The following is a 17,646-nucleotide window of genomic DNA, read 5'->3' as shown; positions in this document are numbered from 1 at the left end:
AATTAAATACTCAACATCCAGAGAGAGAAAATTACACCTACACTGTTTATACTTTTACTTTTAACTCTCCCCTCTGTGGTTTGGTTGGGGTTTTTTTTTATTTGCATATCAACATGCTGCTACTTAGTAGAACATTCTCATTTTTCATTTTGAGCATGAAGACAGGCAGCGCTAAATTGTACTTGTAGTCCCAATCTGAAAAAGACCTGTGAATACATCAACCCTCCTTACTCAACAGCCAACATGATTAAAAGTGAGGACAAGCCACTAATAAGTCCAAGAAGGTATCACAGAGCCATGAGTTTTAGTTATTAGTGAAAAACCTGGTCGCTTCATCTTCCCTGCTTAATGCTAAGAAGTGCCTACTCTGTGAAAAGTGGAATTATAGGGGAGATAATGAGATCCCTGGAGACTGGGGAACTTTACAGAGATCTCTGGCAATGCCAGATGCATTCCACTAGACCTTAAGAAACAACATCATAAAACTTCAACGTAACAACTACTTAATTTTGGCCGGGGGTCATTTTTCATCTTGCTTCAATTCTTTGTCTGTGTGTGTGTGTGTGTGTGTGTGTAGCTATTCTGCCGCAGAAATAATAATCAATTTAACAATTCAGGGCTGTGAAAGGTAAAATCATTGCGTGCTGTACCATTGCCATTTATTGTTCTCTCTCAGGGTTATACAGCACATCAATGAAACACACAAGCAAAATATTGAAAAAAAAAATACATTATGAAAGAGAAATTTTAATTCTAAACAAATGTGTTCACTATCATGGTGCTGGTTAAAAACCTGCCTCATGATGCAAACCTCTCGGATCAAAGCAAAAGGTTAAAAAGGAAGAAATACTTCCTGAAAATGAAAACCACGTCAAATAAAAGGGAACGATGACCACAAAGAGGTAAAACTGTAAAAAGCAATTTACATCTAGGTGGTCTAATATTGCGAATGATCAAACAAAACTTACCAAATTGAAATTGTTCATTATCCATGAGTCGTATAGATGCCGGGGCACACCTCTGAAAAACACAAGTTGGTCTATATTAGTTTTATACAGTGCTGACCTATGTCAAATGACAAAATGATAAATTATGTGAAATTCAACCAATATTTATTATTGTCAACATTCAGTGCAACTGTTGCAGCTTTGGCTTTAAAGATTTTAGTCTCTTGCTTGATGTCCAGTCTACAGACTTCAAGTCATTTCCTGTAGCTTGATGCATCTGACAAAAAAGTTTCAATTGGCACCATAAAGTTTAGATTTCCTTTGGCATTGTGAGCCCATAGTGTTTTAGTTGTAGGAGAATAATATAATATATATTCTACAGTGTCTCAACATAAAGGTCTGATTTAAGATTTTATTATGCAACAGCTGCAAAAAAATGTTGTATACCTTATGTTTTCAGAAAGAGTACAAGTTGGCCAAAAATACATTCAAATCCTTTTTGTTGCCTTTTGTCGGCAGGTCAGTTTCAACCATCTAAACTACCAACCCACAGGTGGGTTTAAAAAGCATGTTTTCAAAAAGAAAAAAGAAAACCCCAAACACATATCAATGACAGAAACTTTAAAAACTGAAATTATCGACAGATTTCTGACGGATCTTGAATGGATCATGTGTGAGGAATGTTAGTCGAGAAAAATACTCAGATCTAAGCTTAAAAACTTTATTCTAGGTGTCTCATTTGAATTGAGCTGTAAATAAACCATTTGCACTAACTTACCAGGTCCAGACCTGTATAAAACATTAAATTCTTGGCTCCTCAGTTTAACTTGGAAGCCATGAATGACTCTGTTGAGACCAATAGTCACATGACAAAAATGACTTGAACTGAACTGTGGGATGTTCACACAGAGCAGAGGAGAGGATAAGAGAAGAGAGGTTCTAAAAACATTAAGAGTTCAAAATATACTGCATTTGCAGCTCCCTTTTTTCCCTTCTTTCTTTTACAATATTGGTAACAATTGTGGCCACTTGGGAAAATGTTGTTTAAATAGATTCAATGTTTCTCCCCAATTTTTGTAAAATAGTTTTTTTTTAAAATTTATAATAACTGTTGTAGTTTCCATAGAGTGTGGGACTTGTAATATTGCAGTGAAAAACGAGGTCATAGTGAATAAAATGGAAGTGCTTGGGATTCAGAGGGTTAAACAAGTCAGGAGGTAGAGTGAAAACCTGAAAGCACTTATTGCAGTTTGGGGAATCCTCCAGCACTCAAACAGTTTCTAGCCTCGTGTTGAGACAGGGAAGAATGTGACAAAGTGCAACATGTTTCAGGATAGAGTAACATGTTACCTGCTTGGCAACCTCTCGGAGACAGGCAACTCCCTGCTCGAAATTAGGAAATACGACTGAGCCGTACTTCTGATACTCAGGCATCGGACGAATCTTCATCGTTACCTCAGTAACCACGCCCAGGGTTCCTGTGGAAAATCACAGGGAGAGATTTGAGTCGAACAAAACTAAGTAAATCAGTTCCCACAATATATATGACCTAACCCCTTCTTAGAGCGGAACTTAAGACTGTTTTACAGGGCTCTGGTACACGTCCCAAGGGTCTGTTGGGTGACCTTTGTCTCACATTTCACCCACTAGATCTGGTTTTCTACCACACACTGGGGGACAACTAAGATTTATCAACTTAAGACTGTGAGGAAATAAAGCAGGGCTCTATCAAAGGCAGCGAGGCCAACAGAAGCAACGCATAAGCCAAAACCTCTGGCTGACCTCATGACCCTGAAAACTGTCAACCATTCGCTGCTGCTGTGCTGCTGCAGAGGGAGTCACATGGTGCGTTCAGTGTCCACTTACACAGCAATTTTGTCTAGGATAATACTATATAAAATATACAAAAAATGTTTTGCTTTTATACATGAAGTAAACAAAATATCAAACACAACACAACACCACCCCAGGATACAGCCTCAAAAATTATTATGGAGCTAAATTGTACCAATAATTAAGGTCCTCTAAGAAAACAAAGAATACTATGTATACTGTTATGTATTACTATTTAATTTCTGTGTTGGGGTCTTCCTACGGGACTTAAACCTACAAAAAATATTATTTTGGCTACTTAGGGACAGTGGAACAAGGCAAATAGTTGCTTATTTACACATCCAACAGTTAACAAGCAACATTATCATTAAATTTGGTGGTCACCTGGTGAATGTGGCTGCAATATTCACTCTCTTTTACCTCTGTTTCTGGCCCCTTTCATCTCCTGAGCGAAATATCTTGATCTGTTAAATGTTCCACTCTGTTCACCCAATAGACTCTAACTGTGTCAGTCGTCCATTTGGTGCTGAGCAACTTGTGTAAAGTGGGTTTTTAAGGCATCACTTCATCAGCTAGTGGAAGATGAATTAATCAGGCCGATCAATGCCAATTTTAGGATAATCGGCATCGGGCGAAGCCTGTGCTGATAGGGCAAATTATTTATTGTAGTATTTAACTGAGCTGACACCAGAAAAGGCCACTACACTAACATCGATAATTGTTTTTTTTTATTGATGTGAGTTTACATTTTTTCTTTCTCTCTAAGAAACAAGGAGATACTTCTATCTGCTGATAAATGCTGTTAAGTGCGATGAATTTATGTTATTTATTGATTTATTTGATTTCAAATTAAAGCCAAAAACAGAGACAATGCCGACAGTAGCAGTGTCAGACACATGTTTTTCATTTAAGTACAGCAATATTTTGTTATTGTTAAATTTTTGTATTTTCTGGAAGAAACAAACAAAACAGCGAAAACCAACAAGATATCGCATTATTTATCAGCCACCCTCAAAATAGCACTGGCCATTGAAAACCCCACATTGGTCGACAACTACTAACAACTAATTTATTGTATTTTATTCAATAACTTTTTGAAATGATCATAATTGGGTCCAGTAAAACTCCTGAATACACCTCCATTAGGAGGCTTCCTCAGCCTGTTATGGCTGTTAATGAGCCCTCTAACGTGACTCTACATGCCACACGCTGCTCCCTAGTGGCCCAGTGGAAAACATGTGACTCCATTATGCCTCAGCTAAGGAAAGGCTCCTCCTTCCTGACAGGACGCAGGAGGAGCCACTGAGAGAGCGAGCAAGGAGGAGTCAGAGAGGCAGAGAGAGAGAGAGAGGCAGAGAGAGAGAGAGAGAGAGAGAGAGAGAGGCGGAGAGAGAGAAAGAGAGAGAGAGAGAGAGACAGAGAGAGAGAGGAGCCTAGGGAGGAGCCAGAGTGGAAGGGAGTAAAGGAGGGTGAGCGAGTGAGGAATAAAGGGAGGTAATAAGAACAGCAAGGTCAGAAAAACACTCTCTTGGGGATGAATGCAATGCAATGAAATGCTGGAGTGCAGCTTAAGCCATTTTTTACTGTGACCATCTCCATTAAACCAACCTCATGTTACAGGATTAGTACTTGTGGAGAGGGACGGTGAAGAATCCCTCGGCTTCCAGTATCAAATATTTATTAGAAAAAACAACGTGGGCCACTGTGAAGCCACCACCTTAGAATCAAAGAATTGACTTGGTACATTGAATTAGCACTGGTTGGCTTCACACACCTTACAGCTTCCACGGCTGAGGGGACTTTAAAAGAGAAAAGGGGATTATCATTGATTATTCCACTCGTTCTTTACACTAGTTGAGGCAAGAGAGAAGAAATACTTTGCATTCAGGCGACTTCAAGGTCAGAGAGATAAAGAGGCCCAGTTGTTGTGTGGTGAATGAGAAGCTCTGAGGTTTCACAGTAATTTCTGATAAAATGGATGCGTTCCACTTAACATGCAGAGCAGAGTTTAGTTTTAGTGTGGTGCTTTGTTATTGTTGTTGTTGTGGCCTACTGTCAGACTGCAGGATGCGGTTTCTGGGGTGAGCAGGTAGATAATTTTAATGAGAATGTGCGGTGGTGTGACCTCTTAGTTCCAGCGCTCGGCCTCCCAGAAGTACATGTACTCCCAGGGACGTGTGGTCCTGTCCCATCTCTGTTACACCACCACACCCAGCAGCACCTCACCTCCAGATGTTTCACGCTACATAATCTTACGTGCTTGCAATATGAAGCATCATTATAACTGTTATTATTAGCCTTAATGTATAAAATGGGCCTTTTAAAACATTCACCCTGCTATCATGGACTACAGTTACACGCCCACAATGCTGGCACATGTGGAACATAGTACTAAAATACTATTATATTTTTATTTAATTTAGATTATACAATTTAATATTCTGATATTAAGACGAATCCATTCAAATCAATTTCACTGCTATTTTCCAATTTATTTCTTAAACTTTTGTTACAAAATGTGATGTTCACATTATCAACTTCACTATGTATGGCCAAATATTAAGGAAACATACACAAAATCAGCTAAATTAAATTATTAACTAACCAAAATTTTAGTTAACAGACTAAATACAACTGAGTTACTGCTCGAGCCATACTTTGTGCACAGATTATGCACCATTTAACTAGCAAAAGTGCAAAAGATACAGTCTAAATTAACTTGTACCATGCAGTTTAGACCATGAACTATTGATTGATTAAAAAGGGCCCAAAATGTTCTAAAATCTATCATGATGTTTTTTCAGTTATAATATAATGATACATATGATTTGTAGTGGAGTAGATACAATGGCTTCTCCTTACTATATATATATATATATATATATATATATATATATATATATAGCCCACATGTCCTTAGTTCTACTTCAGAGGGCCGTAAATTTAACATTAGGGGAAGTTTTGACAGGAGCCCTGATGTATGTACTGTGTTCACATATTTGACTTTTGGAGAAGTAAGAAGATGAAAGGGAAACTACATGAACTTTACATAACCCTCTGAAATGGCAAGTTCTCACAACTTATGTCAGACATCTGGTAATTTAGAAATAAATAGCAAAATTATTTAAAAAGGCAGCTGAAGAGCATTAATCACTCAGACTGACAATTTGCTAACAATCATATCATCTAGTTATAATACTTTCATAATGCTGAAACATTTTAATTGTCATTTGTGAGTATATTTTTAACATATTTATTTATGATCATATATATATATATATATATAAAAAAGGTGAGCTGTTGCTATTGAAATTGCTTCTAATGAGTACAAATGGAGATTTCTACAGTGATCCCAGCCCAGTCAGGGAGCAGATTGCTGAGCTTTGTAGGGCGAATATAAAGTTTGCATCCACAGCTGTTTAACATAGCGATGCCAAGAGTCTCTGAACCTCCTCATTATGTAGGGGGAACCTGGCATATGGCAGTATTCTCTGTGGGCATTCACAAGGACAGGGCACTGCAGATGGGGTGGGGAGGACACTTGCTGGTTTCCTAACTAACACCCCTCCAGATCACTTTTCCACCAAAGCTGGTTAATGTGTAAGAAGCCCAGAGCATGAGAACCATCCTGATGTTACAGTTTTATCACCAAGACTTGCAGATATGCACACAAACTCCACATTAACACACAAACAAACATGTCCCCACATGTGCTGGTTAACTGAAATCACATGAGAAAGGTAGCAAACCTTCTGATCCCATGATGAAGTGGTGAATGTCTGGCCCCGTGGACATGCGTGGGCCCTGACAGCTCTTCTCAATCACTCCTTGTGGGGTCACCATCTTTACGTGAACGACCTATTCAGGCAGCAAACACAATAAACACTTTTTAGAAACACAGACGCGAACACATTTCATAAATTATACTGTGACCACTGTATTTTAGAGGTGAAGGTAAAGTCTGCAAAGCTTTTGCAAATAATTTCCTTGTAACAGCTGTGTGCTGACTGTCATCTTTTGGAACAAACATGAGCAGGAAGGTAAAGGGGAGGACGAGTGACTCACCAGGTCCTCAATGTTGCCATAAATGTTCTTCTTCATGCCTGATGCTCTGGTTGCTACCCAGCCCCCCAGGGAGCTGAACTCCATGGAGTCTGGCTCATGCCCCGTACAGTAGCCGCTCTCATTAAGCTGTGAAAAAAAGAGAAAACAAATGAGCCAAAAATGTTGTACAAACAATGACGTTGTAAACCCACAAGAATGTTTTAATAACAAGCAAAAAGCATGAGCAAGCAAAAGGGAAATAAATATAATTGCAGCTCTGCTGCTGAATTTCACTGCTCTTGTTTTGCTGCAATGCTAAAACTCTGGTTTTATGGCATCATACATTTTTATTACAGCCTAAAATAAACCAAGTGGAAAGAGCACAAAAAAGACAAAAAAAAAAGATCAGTGCATTATCTGGGCAGTGCCCAATACCACTGTTTGACTGTGTAAAATAATAGCTGTATTCTGCCTTTTTTTCTAAATAAAACTAGAATAATTACAATACAGCCACACCCAATCCACAAAATACTGGAAGTGACTTCTAAGTTACTTGCCAGATGGATATAACAATGTGACAATGTGACACACACACACAAAAAAAACTTTGAGCAACCTTCAGATGCACCATCCCTCCAGCTTTATGGAGAATGTGTCGGTCATCAGGAACACACACATTCTCCTGAAGGCAGCCCAACCCCTAACAGATTGCATCTTTAGGCAGGACATTTAATAGTAATAATAATAAGGACCTTAAAGTACAACAACAACCCCTACCAGAAGCACAAGATGAGGGTTAAGTCAGGCCTTGTTTTATCACAGCTCCCCCCTGGAAGGCAGTTTATAATGCAGACCCATCTGCTCCATCAAAATGGCCCGGTCTAAATGCAGAGGTGGAGTCTGCTTTAGATGCAGCTCACGCATTCCTCTACATCAAATGCCCGCTCCTTCTCCATTTTTCTGAATTAGCTTGATGGTGCCATCTGCTCATGACCGCCGCCTCACTCTCTAATCTCTCCCCTTCAGCACTCTGCTCCTGTCTCAAACTCCTTCCTAAACGCTGTTCCATCTACTGAGCAAAGAGTACCAAGGTGACTGAGCATGGGCAACCTGCATGAGAATGGTCGCACAGCTTGATTTTTGGCACGGCATTTTTACAGCAATGTGAGCTCTTCCATTGGACGAATATGGATGGATGAGCAGTACTTACCAATCTCTCCAATTCCTGACCGACGATGCCAGCTTCCACATGGGCAGTTAAATTTTTCTCGTCAATCCACAGAATGCGGTTCTGCGAGTGAAAAACAAGCAACGTGACTGAGGAGGTCATAAAACACTCTGTACAAATGCTTCATGCCATGCGGTGTAACAGAAATCTCTCTCTTATGATGTTTGTTTCAATTGTTTATAATGAAATCACACCGTCCAAAAAATGTTGTGTATCACAATGCCTGTCATATGAACTGCCCACATCTGTTACGTTGACTTGAAATATCTCAGGCTCAGACATAAGCCACAGTTCATGGAGACAGTCCCTTGACAGTATGCCTACAATACTTTTTAAGTTCTGCACCAGCATGTCCTTCTAGCCTGACGGTCACATGTCTGAGGATAAATGAGTGCAGAGGGGCTGCGGGACGGAGACAGTTTCCTCAAGGTTAAACTCAATTTAACATCTAATTCCAAATATACGCCTCTTATTTGGGCCGCTGGGCACATGGCCTACCCTTTACCTGCAGGAGGTCATTTCACACCTGCCATCAATTATTCTCCAGAGGTAATAAACTTTATGTTCCAACCACACTGCTCCTTTCATGTGCTTCCATTGGAGCCACCTCACCTCTGACCCATGACACAGAACACTGGTCACTGGTGTCTGTGGCACCAAACTCAATGACTGCCAGGCTAGCAGCATCCAGACAGCGTATATATCACCTCTATGGGAGCCTGGATCAAAGGGCCGTACTGTACTGGTGACAATATTCACCATTTTACCATCATATCCAATGAAACATCATCGTGTTCCTGCTGAGATGTTTGGGATTCCATTAAAATGAAGGACTGGTGCTCATGTGACACATTTATCATCTTACACAAGAATTTAAGGGAACATATTATGCTCATTCTAAGGGTCCTACTTGTAATTTAGGTTTCTACTAGAGCATATTTACATGTTTTAATGTTCAAATGACACATTCTTTTTCCACATACTGTCTGTCTGAAATGCTCAGTTTTAGTGCCTGTCTCTTTAAGCACCCCTCCTTTTAAAGCGCTGTCTGCTCTGATTGGCTTGCAAGAAAATATGGTGCAACTTTGCTGGGGTAGTTTTGAAGCAGCGGGAAGAGATACTCAGTGATACTCCTGCATGTGACATACGAGGAAGAGTTAAATCCAAATGGCTTATTGAATCACATGTTTTCTGATCCAGGCAGCTCACAAAAAACCCTGACTGGATTGTCTTATTTTACACTTTGTGGTTTGTATGTGCACAAGCTCTGAGAAATGTTTGTTTTTTTGTAAAAATGTCTTATTTAATGCGAGACACGAGTACGCTAATTTTAACTATGGCTGCAGTTAATGGTTATTTTCATTAGTGAAGTGAAAAAAAAAAGTATAAAATTCCCATTAAAGTTTCCAGCAGCCCGAGGTGATGTATTCTAATCTTTGTGTTATCTGACAGTCCAACAACCATATGCATTCAATTAACATTTATTAACAATGTGTTGGCTCACACATTTTAAAGGTAATAACATAAAAGCATTCAAGCTGATTATGATTCAATCTGAAATACCTGTCTCACTTCTTTTTCTGGTGTAAGCGAATAACTTTTATAATATATTAATGGCTTATTGTCTCCTTACATACAAAAAATAATCTAATGTATTACTGTGCGGCAGTACAACCGCATGTTTGCTGTTAATGATCGTGTATTCAGCTGTATCAGACTGCCTGGGATTTCATTTCAGTGCATCTTTTCATTAGTGCAGATCAACTCTTCTGACACATACAGACACAGGTGTTTACGTACCATCTGTGAGGTATCCAGAGAAACAATGGAGCGAGTTTCCTCTGGGGGGCACTCTAGGGCACTAGAGACACTAGTCCCTCCTGAAAGACAAATACAACGGTTATAGCAGGAGTTACAGCAGAGAAGCTTTCGGAGCAGGATATGCAATTATACTGGACGCTTTCCTGGATGGGGTTTTTAACACAAACACTTGTGAATCTAGGACTTAGGTATTGAACAATAGACACACAAATATATATATATATATATATATATATATATAGTTTTGTGTGTTATATATATATTGTGTGTTATGTAATTGTTTTGGTCTAAGTAGCAAATTCAGGCATTATATTGACACTAGTATGAAAACATTTCAAGTGACACCCAGATCTTCATAAGTCACAACTTTTTTTCTTTTCAGAAAACGACGTGGACGTGGCGCTGCAATATGTTTTAATGTTTGCAGTGACAGTTATGCAAAATAGAGTTAAAAAAACAATGAAGAAGTACAGTTTGCACAGAGCAAATAACCCATCCCCAATATTTTATTCTTCTGCAATGACTGGAAGGTTCAGGATAAATCTGCATGAAAAGGTGTGACTGATTTTATTCATTTCAGCCACAAGAGGCTGACTGCACCACTACTCCATGCTCTAAATATGACTGGAAGCATCATATTATTTTCAAATCGCTCTAAACACGTTATGTAACATTACTGTCATATCTTTTTTTTATTTTAGCTGGTGCTTTTTTATTTTAGCTGGTGATTATGAAAATGTAATTAAGTAAAAAATGTTTCACCTGCAAAACCTTTTCTTTTTCACAGATGAAAAAAAGCAACACAGAATGAAATGATCCTAGACGGTTTCCCCACCGGTTACACAGATGAAAAAAAGATGGAACTTGGAAAGATTATCAAGGCAAAACATTTTTTTTCCACCCGTTCTTGAGTCATAAATAAAGGAAACAATTTAGATCAGACTACTAGAATTTGTCCCCCTTTCCTCTCAGGGCTTCCATATGAACCTGTTGACAAATTGCTGTAATACTATATAAGATTCATTTCAGCCATTTTGCCATAATAAAATATATTATTATGTTATCAGCAGTGAGTGGCAGGAGACATGGGGTGGTAGAGAAAGGTACTACATATGATAACGTTCCCCAGGCTGAAACTGAACTGGAGATGTTGTGATTACATCATGTGCTTAGATTGGTAGCCCAGTAGGAGGCCTGTTATTATGGGTTTTCCTGTTGCTCCAGTAGAAAACACACAAAGCAAAACATAAAATTCTGCATAGCTGGAGTGCCCACTGCACTGTCAGAGGTTCCTTATTTACCAGGTTTATTAATAGATAATGTAGCTTCATTAATAAAACAATAATTCCACAGGCATGGAATATTAAAGTGCATTAAGTGTAAATACACATGTAGTGGCCTGAACATATAGTATGAGACAGCTAATTATGCCGCTTAGAGGCATTGACTTTACGACTCACCTCCATATGGTATCAAACAAACATTATGTTTGCACGCCAGCTCCACAATTTTCACTACATCATTGTGGCAGTCTGCAAAGACACAGAGTATTATTTTAGAAATGAGTGGCCATCATAAAGGACATGTTTTCATTTACAGTCCTCTATTGCATTCATAAATTAAGTGTTCATATAATAACCAGAGTGGACACATTGTAACGGAAATAAAAAGTGGCACATAACACTATGCGTGTACAGGAGACAATAAATAAATGTATATGGCCTGAGCCATTAGAGCTGAGGGACGTTTTGATTTGCCTGATAGTTGTGATTTGCCTGGGGCTTTCCTCAGGCGGAGTCAGACTGCATGAAGCTACGCTCTCTGGGGTGGGATGTGCTGGATCAATACAAACATGCTTTAGCCAATCACGGGGCTCACATCCATTCATGCTGGAGTGGTGAGCGAGTGGGAAGAGTAGCAATACCCACCTACGTGGATGTGCTTCACTGGCCTCAAGTGCTTTTACTGGCAGTGAGAAATGCCTGCATTGGAGTGCATTTTGCCATCCAATTAAACACACGGCTTCTGCGTACGGATTACAGTTCAACAAACTAACCCTCCTCTTAAAATACACAGCTTGACTTGGAGGGACTACTGAGGAATGCAAATTACAGGTCAAAATATCTATTACATCCATCGCAAATGAGAGCGTATTTGTGGGGTTGGTGAAATTTAAATTTGGTGCTGGTGAGGATGAAACGATGCCTACAGTTGCTTGGTGATTTGCTGCCCATTTGGGAGGGTGCTAATCAAGTTTCAGCCATCAGTCAACACTCATTTGCATGATAAAATAGTGCGAGCCATAACAACAGAAAACCAATCTCGGAATCATAATTCATGGGTGTACTGTGCGCGGCCACACCGTGGAGTATTGGGTGTCAACCGTCCTCCCCCTGACGCTTCTTATTAAGCCTCCACTCATACATATTAATATCCCTGCCTCTGCAGAGATTAACCCTTTAAATCACCTAAGCCAGTAGGGGGATCAGCGGTGCTACAGCATGTGGGAGGAGAAAAACAGACCGATAAAAACACACTGAGATGACACAGCTTGTGAACTCACTTGGCCACACCACCATATCTGGAACACGACCAACTTTCCCCTCTCGCAGAGCAAAGATCTCGTGTAAGCAATGGCCTGGAAAGAAATATAGGACTGAATGACACAAGCCTACAGAAATATTAATATAATCATTACAAATACAAACATGCTGCGTGATAAAAAAATCATTAAATGTGTGGTTAATAATATATGTGGTTTACGAGTATTAAATGTGGGAGATTTAATTAGGGAGACGGCCGGAGTCTCCTCCCAGCATGCCTTACCGTGGGCGCGAAACACCCGGTCATCTGCGTCATGAGAGAAGGGAATACCTGTGGATTTCAATTCTTCCACGAAGGCCTCGTTAAGAGTGGGAGGCTGAACAGCAGTGCTAGACAGAATGGGCTGAAACAAAACAAGCCATTGTAGTTTCTGTAACTGTGACTCTTCTTCCCCATTCATTTTAGATACAAAAAATACATTTGTATTTTTTTTACACTCACTGTTGCTGGAGATTTATGTTGCAAATTGGCTCCAAATGTGCCTTCAAACCAGTCTTTCAGAGCAGGGATAATCATGCCACTGAGTCTATACCTGGAAAAGAAGACAGATTGTATGAACAACCAATTTAAAAAAAAACATATAAATATATATATATCCACTGTGCCTCATGTTTTAGTGATTTCCAGCAGTGGAAGTCAAATCCCTCAATTGAAAACATCTGAATGCTTGACTGGGCTCATTCATTTGGAGAACCAGGCCTGTGTCTAATAAGAATAGAGTGTTAGGTTTGAGTCCAATGAGGTTATTAGGCAAGCAGAAGAGTAGTGACAGTGCTGTCCGTGTGATCGCCCTCGCCATCCCCTGCATAACTGAGCTGCTGGCACAGCCTGGGCCAGCCCATCAGGGGACTGTGGTGTGCCTTTGTCCAAGAGACCATGAAACACACTCTATAATGAAAAAGCCTCTGTCAGAGTGAGCGCGGAGGAGGAGAATACCGTCTTTGACATTCATTCAACAGTGCCACAGCCTGGGTTACTGTACGCCGCCCAGGTAGCTTTTCAGCCGAGAGGGCAGAGAGCGGTTTGTGGAGAGTGCTTGCACAGGAGGAAACCATTTGCTGTGCAACATCCTGTTCAGCTCGGCTCATTACTCAAAATACATCCTCATACTCAAAGTGCCAGTTCGCTGTGTTTACAACCCGACAAGCGGGGCTGTCTCTTCCAAAGTCATGTGTCATGATTACAGTCACAAGGTTCGTCTATACCTCTGCTCTTGTCATGGGAGACACAGATAACAGTGCTGTTGTAAACTGAAGCCATATTCACTGAGACTGAGGACAACTGAATCTTTTTTTCCCTCTAACAGTCAGTGAATTATTCTGTTTACCCGCAACTCCCCAGAGTCACATCAATAATTACTGACATAATATGCTCCATTTTTGAAGCGATTTTGGAAAGTGGTTTCTGTTAATGAGCAACAGAGTTTGGGAGAGCTGACAATCACAACCAGTGACCTTCTCGGATGACAATGAACAGTTGAAATGCCAGCCACTAGGTGGCAGTAGCACCACATTGCTGTGAGCGTAGGAAGGGGACAGGAACTGATTTCAGAAACACACAGTATGGGCTGTGAAAATGATCAATTGAGAACTCCAGCCTCAAGTTCCCCGAAATGCATATATGAATGTAGGCACAATGGCAAGATTAGAGGCTGTGAATTAAACATAGAACTGACTGATTTCTCAAAATCCTCCACAGATAAGCATACTTATATAAAACATTACCTTTTGCCAGTAAATTCTGCTTGACCTTTCTTGTTGAAGAGGAATCTTGAATCGCTGTATCCCCAGCCGTTCCATTTCATAATCTCCTGCCTGTGGAAAAACAAATATTGGCAGAGGTTAAGTGAACAAGTCACACACCTTAACTATGAAGTTAAGACTGAAAATGCCATTGGAGGAAGTTAGTAAACAAGTGTGAAAGAGATTCAAGCGTGAAGGTGTCTTGGTATATTCTTATTTTGCCACCATAGTCCCTCTGGGCTCACACTAGCTTGGCACAGGCAATTTCACCAAGAGAAAGAGGAATAGGGAAAGTCTCGGCTGATAATATACGACTAAATTTGAACACCCAGACATATAGCATTTCACTGAGGGAAAATGTCAAAATCTTCTTATTTTATTCAGTCATTCACAGCCTTTGTATGAATCTAAGGTGGGGCTGGCTATCAGTTGGCAAATTTACAATACGAGAGGCTGCAGACAGGCACACCTACAATATTCCCCTGGTGCCTACAACTACACAGGCTTGCAGACACGCAGCTTGATGAAATTGTAATGTAGAGGCAGAAGCAACACATTCAAATAACATATCCATAAACAGAAAAAGCTAGCAGAACAACACATTCAAATATTTTACATTTATGGCAGCTGGTAGGCACACTTATCCATGACTAGTTTCCATACTATTCAGTTTTAATAATTAGGTCCAAACATGTATCATGTTTCGGCTAAGTACTTTGCAAATCCACTTAAATGCATCAGTCATACTCTGTTTTTTGTTGTGAAATCAGCAACCACATCCGAGTACAGCCATAGCTACTTATGCTAATGGGGACTAGAACTGATGTGGAAACAAAAACGACTATGCTATTACTGTTAAGGGATATCCCATTATAATCACTATGCTACACTGTATGTGCTGCAATACTGTGCAGAGCTTGCGTGCTGTACTTACACTCAGAGAGACAGTTCAGCACTCATAGAGCAACCATAACTCATCACTTGGGATGGGATGCTAACACAGTGAAGTAAAGGCTATAATTGAGATTAATACCTGCCAAAATGGAGTTCCCTATAAATTAAGGGTGGGAGACTGAGTCATACTTTAATGAATCCTCGCCAACATTGATATGCTGCAGTAGCTCATTTGCTGAACATACTGAATAAAAATGTATCAATAAATGTGGCAAGTGTGTGGCAAGGTCAGAAAGTACACACTAGTGACCTTCCAGACAGGCAGGCAGACTTTCAGCAACTGAGCTCATTCCTTTCTGTATGCATCTTGATTTTTTTTCCTTATCAAAATCGACAGTGTAAGGACAGAGAATGCTGGATGAATATAAATATATATATATAAATATAATTGTCAGGACATGTCTTGACTAGACCTACAGTAATTTGAATATAACAAAAAAGCCAAATGGATTGAAGTTGTGTCAGTCTTAGACAATGAGCTGAGATGTTACAGGATATGCGAGGTTGCACACATCTATAATTAAATATGCATATGTATGACTACCCTGGAGAAATACTGGAAATACCAGCTTTCAGTATAATGGAATACCATTGAACAGAACTTCAATCTACTGCCGAGAAAAAGGCCTAAATGACATAGCAATAACTTTACATTACAGTTTAACATTTGCGAGGTGGGATTTAGTTATGGAGCTGTCATAGTAAACTACATTTCATTTTAGCTAGGTGGAGTTGAGATACCAGACAACCTGCCAATCTGGATTTCTACCTGAAACCCCTGAACTAACCACACCTGAATGGTAGCAGTGAAGATGTCAACAAAAAACATGTGGCTAAAAAGTTTGACAGAGCTTGGAGAACAAGTACCTGAGGCTGAAAGACTAATCAAACTTTATACTAATTTACTATATTTTGGCACTCAACGTTTATGAAAATTAGATGATTAAGATGCGACAAGTTTGTGCCACATTTCATTAGACAATGATGTTAGACATAAATATAAATTTGGCATACCCCATTCTTAACAGCAGTGAGACAGTAACTGGTTTTCACTGAGATACTGTCTGTAATATGTTGAATAATGTTTTCCAAACTATAACATATTTGATATATTTCATTTTGGTCAAATTAGTTTTATTTACTAAGCATTTAACATTTATGTTTAGTTTAGGGTAGGTGGTAAAACTGCACTAACATTAAAACGTAGTATGTTTTATTTATTCAGAATTTATTTATTTTCATTCGCACCATGATATTTTGATGAAAAGCATATTAATATTTAATGTATCTCATTGTGTTTATACATCTTGTTTGTTTGTTTTCGTGTTTTGTTTGTTTTTCAGTTAAATCTACAGGGTTCTTTTAGGGGGAAAGAAATGAATGCGGTTTCCAAAGTTGAGTAGTTGTCTTTAATAACATATACTGTAATCTCAGTATTGACCAAAATAATTGTGATTATGATTTATGCCATAATTGAGTAAACCCTAAAACAATGTTAGATTACCTCTGTTCCTCCTAGAAAAAAACATTGTTCATTATTATAATTTACCGTTGTTACTATGTTATAACTTAAACTAATATTAATAGACAAACCCACTGACTAATGTCCTTCACTACCAAACATCCTACTAGAGACATGGCTGCCAGACATAATGTTCTACCACGTCATTACACTGTTCTATTGATTAGAACAGGTCATGATAACTTTTCACAAGGCCACATACTGATACTTTTGAGTGCTGTTATTTGTTTTTATCCTTAGCTACAGCTGTTATCTCAGACTGACACTAGATGTCAGCACACTGTGATGGTGTCTGCTGCTGCCAATAGGTTGAAAGTCAGACCACCACTTCCCCTGGCCAATCAGATCAACAGAGAAGTTTCCCTGTCTAGTTTGTGAGTTGTTAGGAGTGTTATAAGTTTAGAGAAGTATCTTTTAAGATAATTCACAGAATTTACCCATCTAAAGTTTTTTTTACAACGATTTAAGAAAGACATAGACTTAAACTGTTCTTTCTGTGAAGGACACCCTGAAGATGTTTTTTCATTTATTTTGGTCTTGCCCTTTCTCAACTAAATTATGGGAAGATATTTGTAACCTGATTTATTTTTTGATTGAACCTCATTTGTCCCTGGGCTTTGAACATATACTGTTTGGTTTCACTGTACTATATCATCAATCTCATGATACAGTTAGCCAAATGGCATATCCATAAATGTTGTTACGTTAATCAAAAACCTCTCTTTCTTGTCTTTGAAATGAAACCAAACAATATATTAAGTCTATTAAGAAATCTACCAACATGAGAGCTATAAAAACTTTGAATTTATGTACACTTTACAATGTTTTTGTATGAAAGCTTGTCTCTGTATTTTTGAAATTGTTGTTAGGAGTGATTTTTCCTTTTTCCTGATAAGTCTTAAATCTTCAGACTTATGGAAAAATCAAAAACTTAAATTGCAATAAGCCCCC

General features: G+C 39.0%; 1 protein-coding gene across 1 annotated transcript in view; it reads right to left on the bottom strand.

The window, feature by feature from the left end:
- The window catches only part of agps (alkylglycerone phosphate synthase), a 33,176-nt gene that overhangs the window by 14,596 nt on the left and 934 nt on the right, over positions 1-17,646 (bottom strand). Inside the window, exons 2-12 of the mRNA XM_059342810.1 lie at positions 14,202-14,291; positions 12,919-13,009; positions 12,700-12,820; positions 12,437-12,511; positions 11,334-11,405; positions 9,853-9,932; positions 8,035-8,115; positions 6,846-6,971; positions 6,530-6,638; positions 2,298-2,425; positions 969-1,020 (exon numbers count right to left, since the gene is read on the bottom strand). Coding sequence (XP_059198793.1) covers positions 969-1,020; positions 2,298-2,425; positions 6,530-6,638; positions 6,846-6,971; positions 8,035-8,115; positions 9,853-9,932; positions 11,334-11,405; positions 12,437-12,511; positions 12,700-12,820; positions 12,919-13,009; positions 14,202-14,291 — 1,025 coding nt within the window. The remainder of the gene's footprint in view (positions 1-968; positions 1,021-2,297; positions 2,426-6,529; positions 6,639-6,845; positions 6,972-8,034; positions 8,116-9,852; positions 9,933-11,333; positions 11,406-12,436; positions 12,512-12,699; positions 12,821-12,918; positions 13,010-14,201; positions 14,292-17,646) is intronic.

This window comes from Centropristis striata, chromosome 10 (genome assembly GCF_030273125.1).
Source record: "Centropristis striata isolate RG_2023a ecotype Rhode Island chromosome 10, C.striata_1.0, whole genome shotgun sequence".
NCBI classification, from domain to species: Eukaryota; Metazoa; Chordata; class Actinopteri; order Perciformes; family Serranidae; genus Centropristis; species Centropristis striata.
Note: the sequence above shows the minus strand (reverse complement) of the source record. Positions and strands in the feature narration are given on the sequence as shown.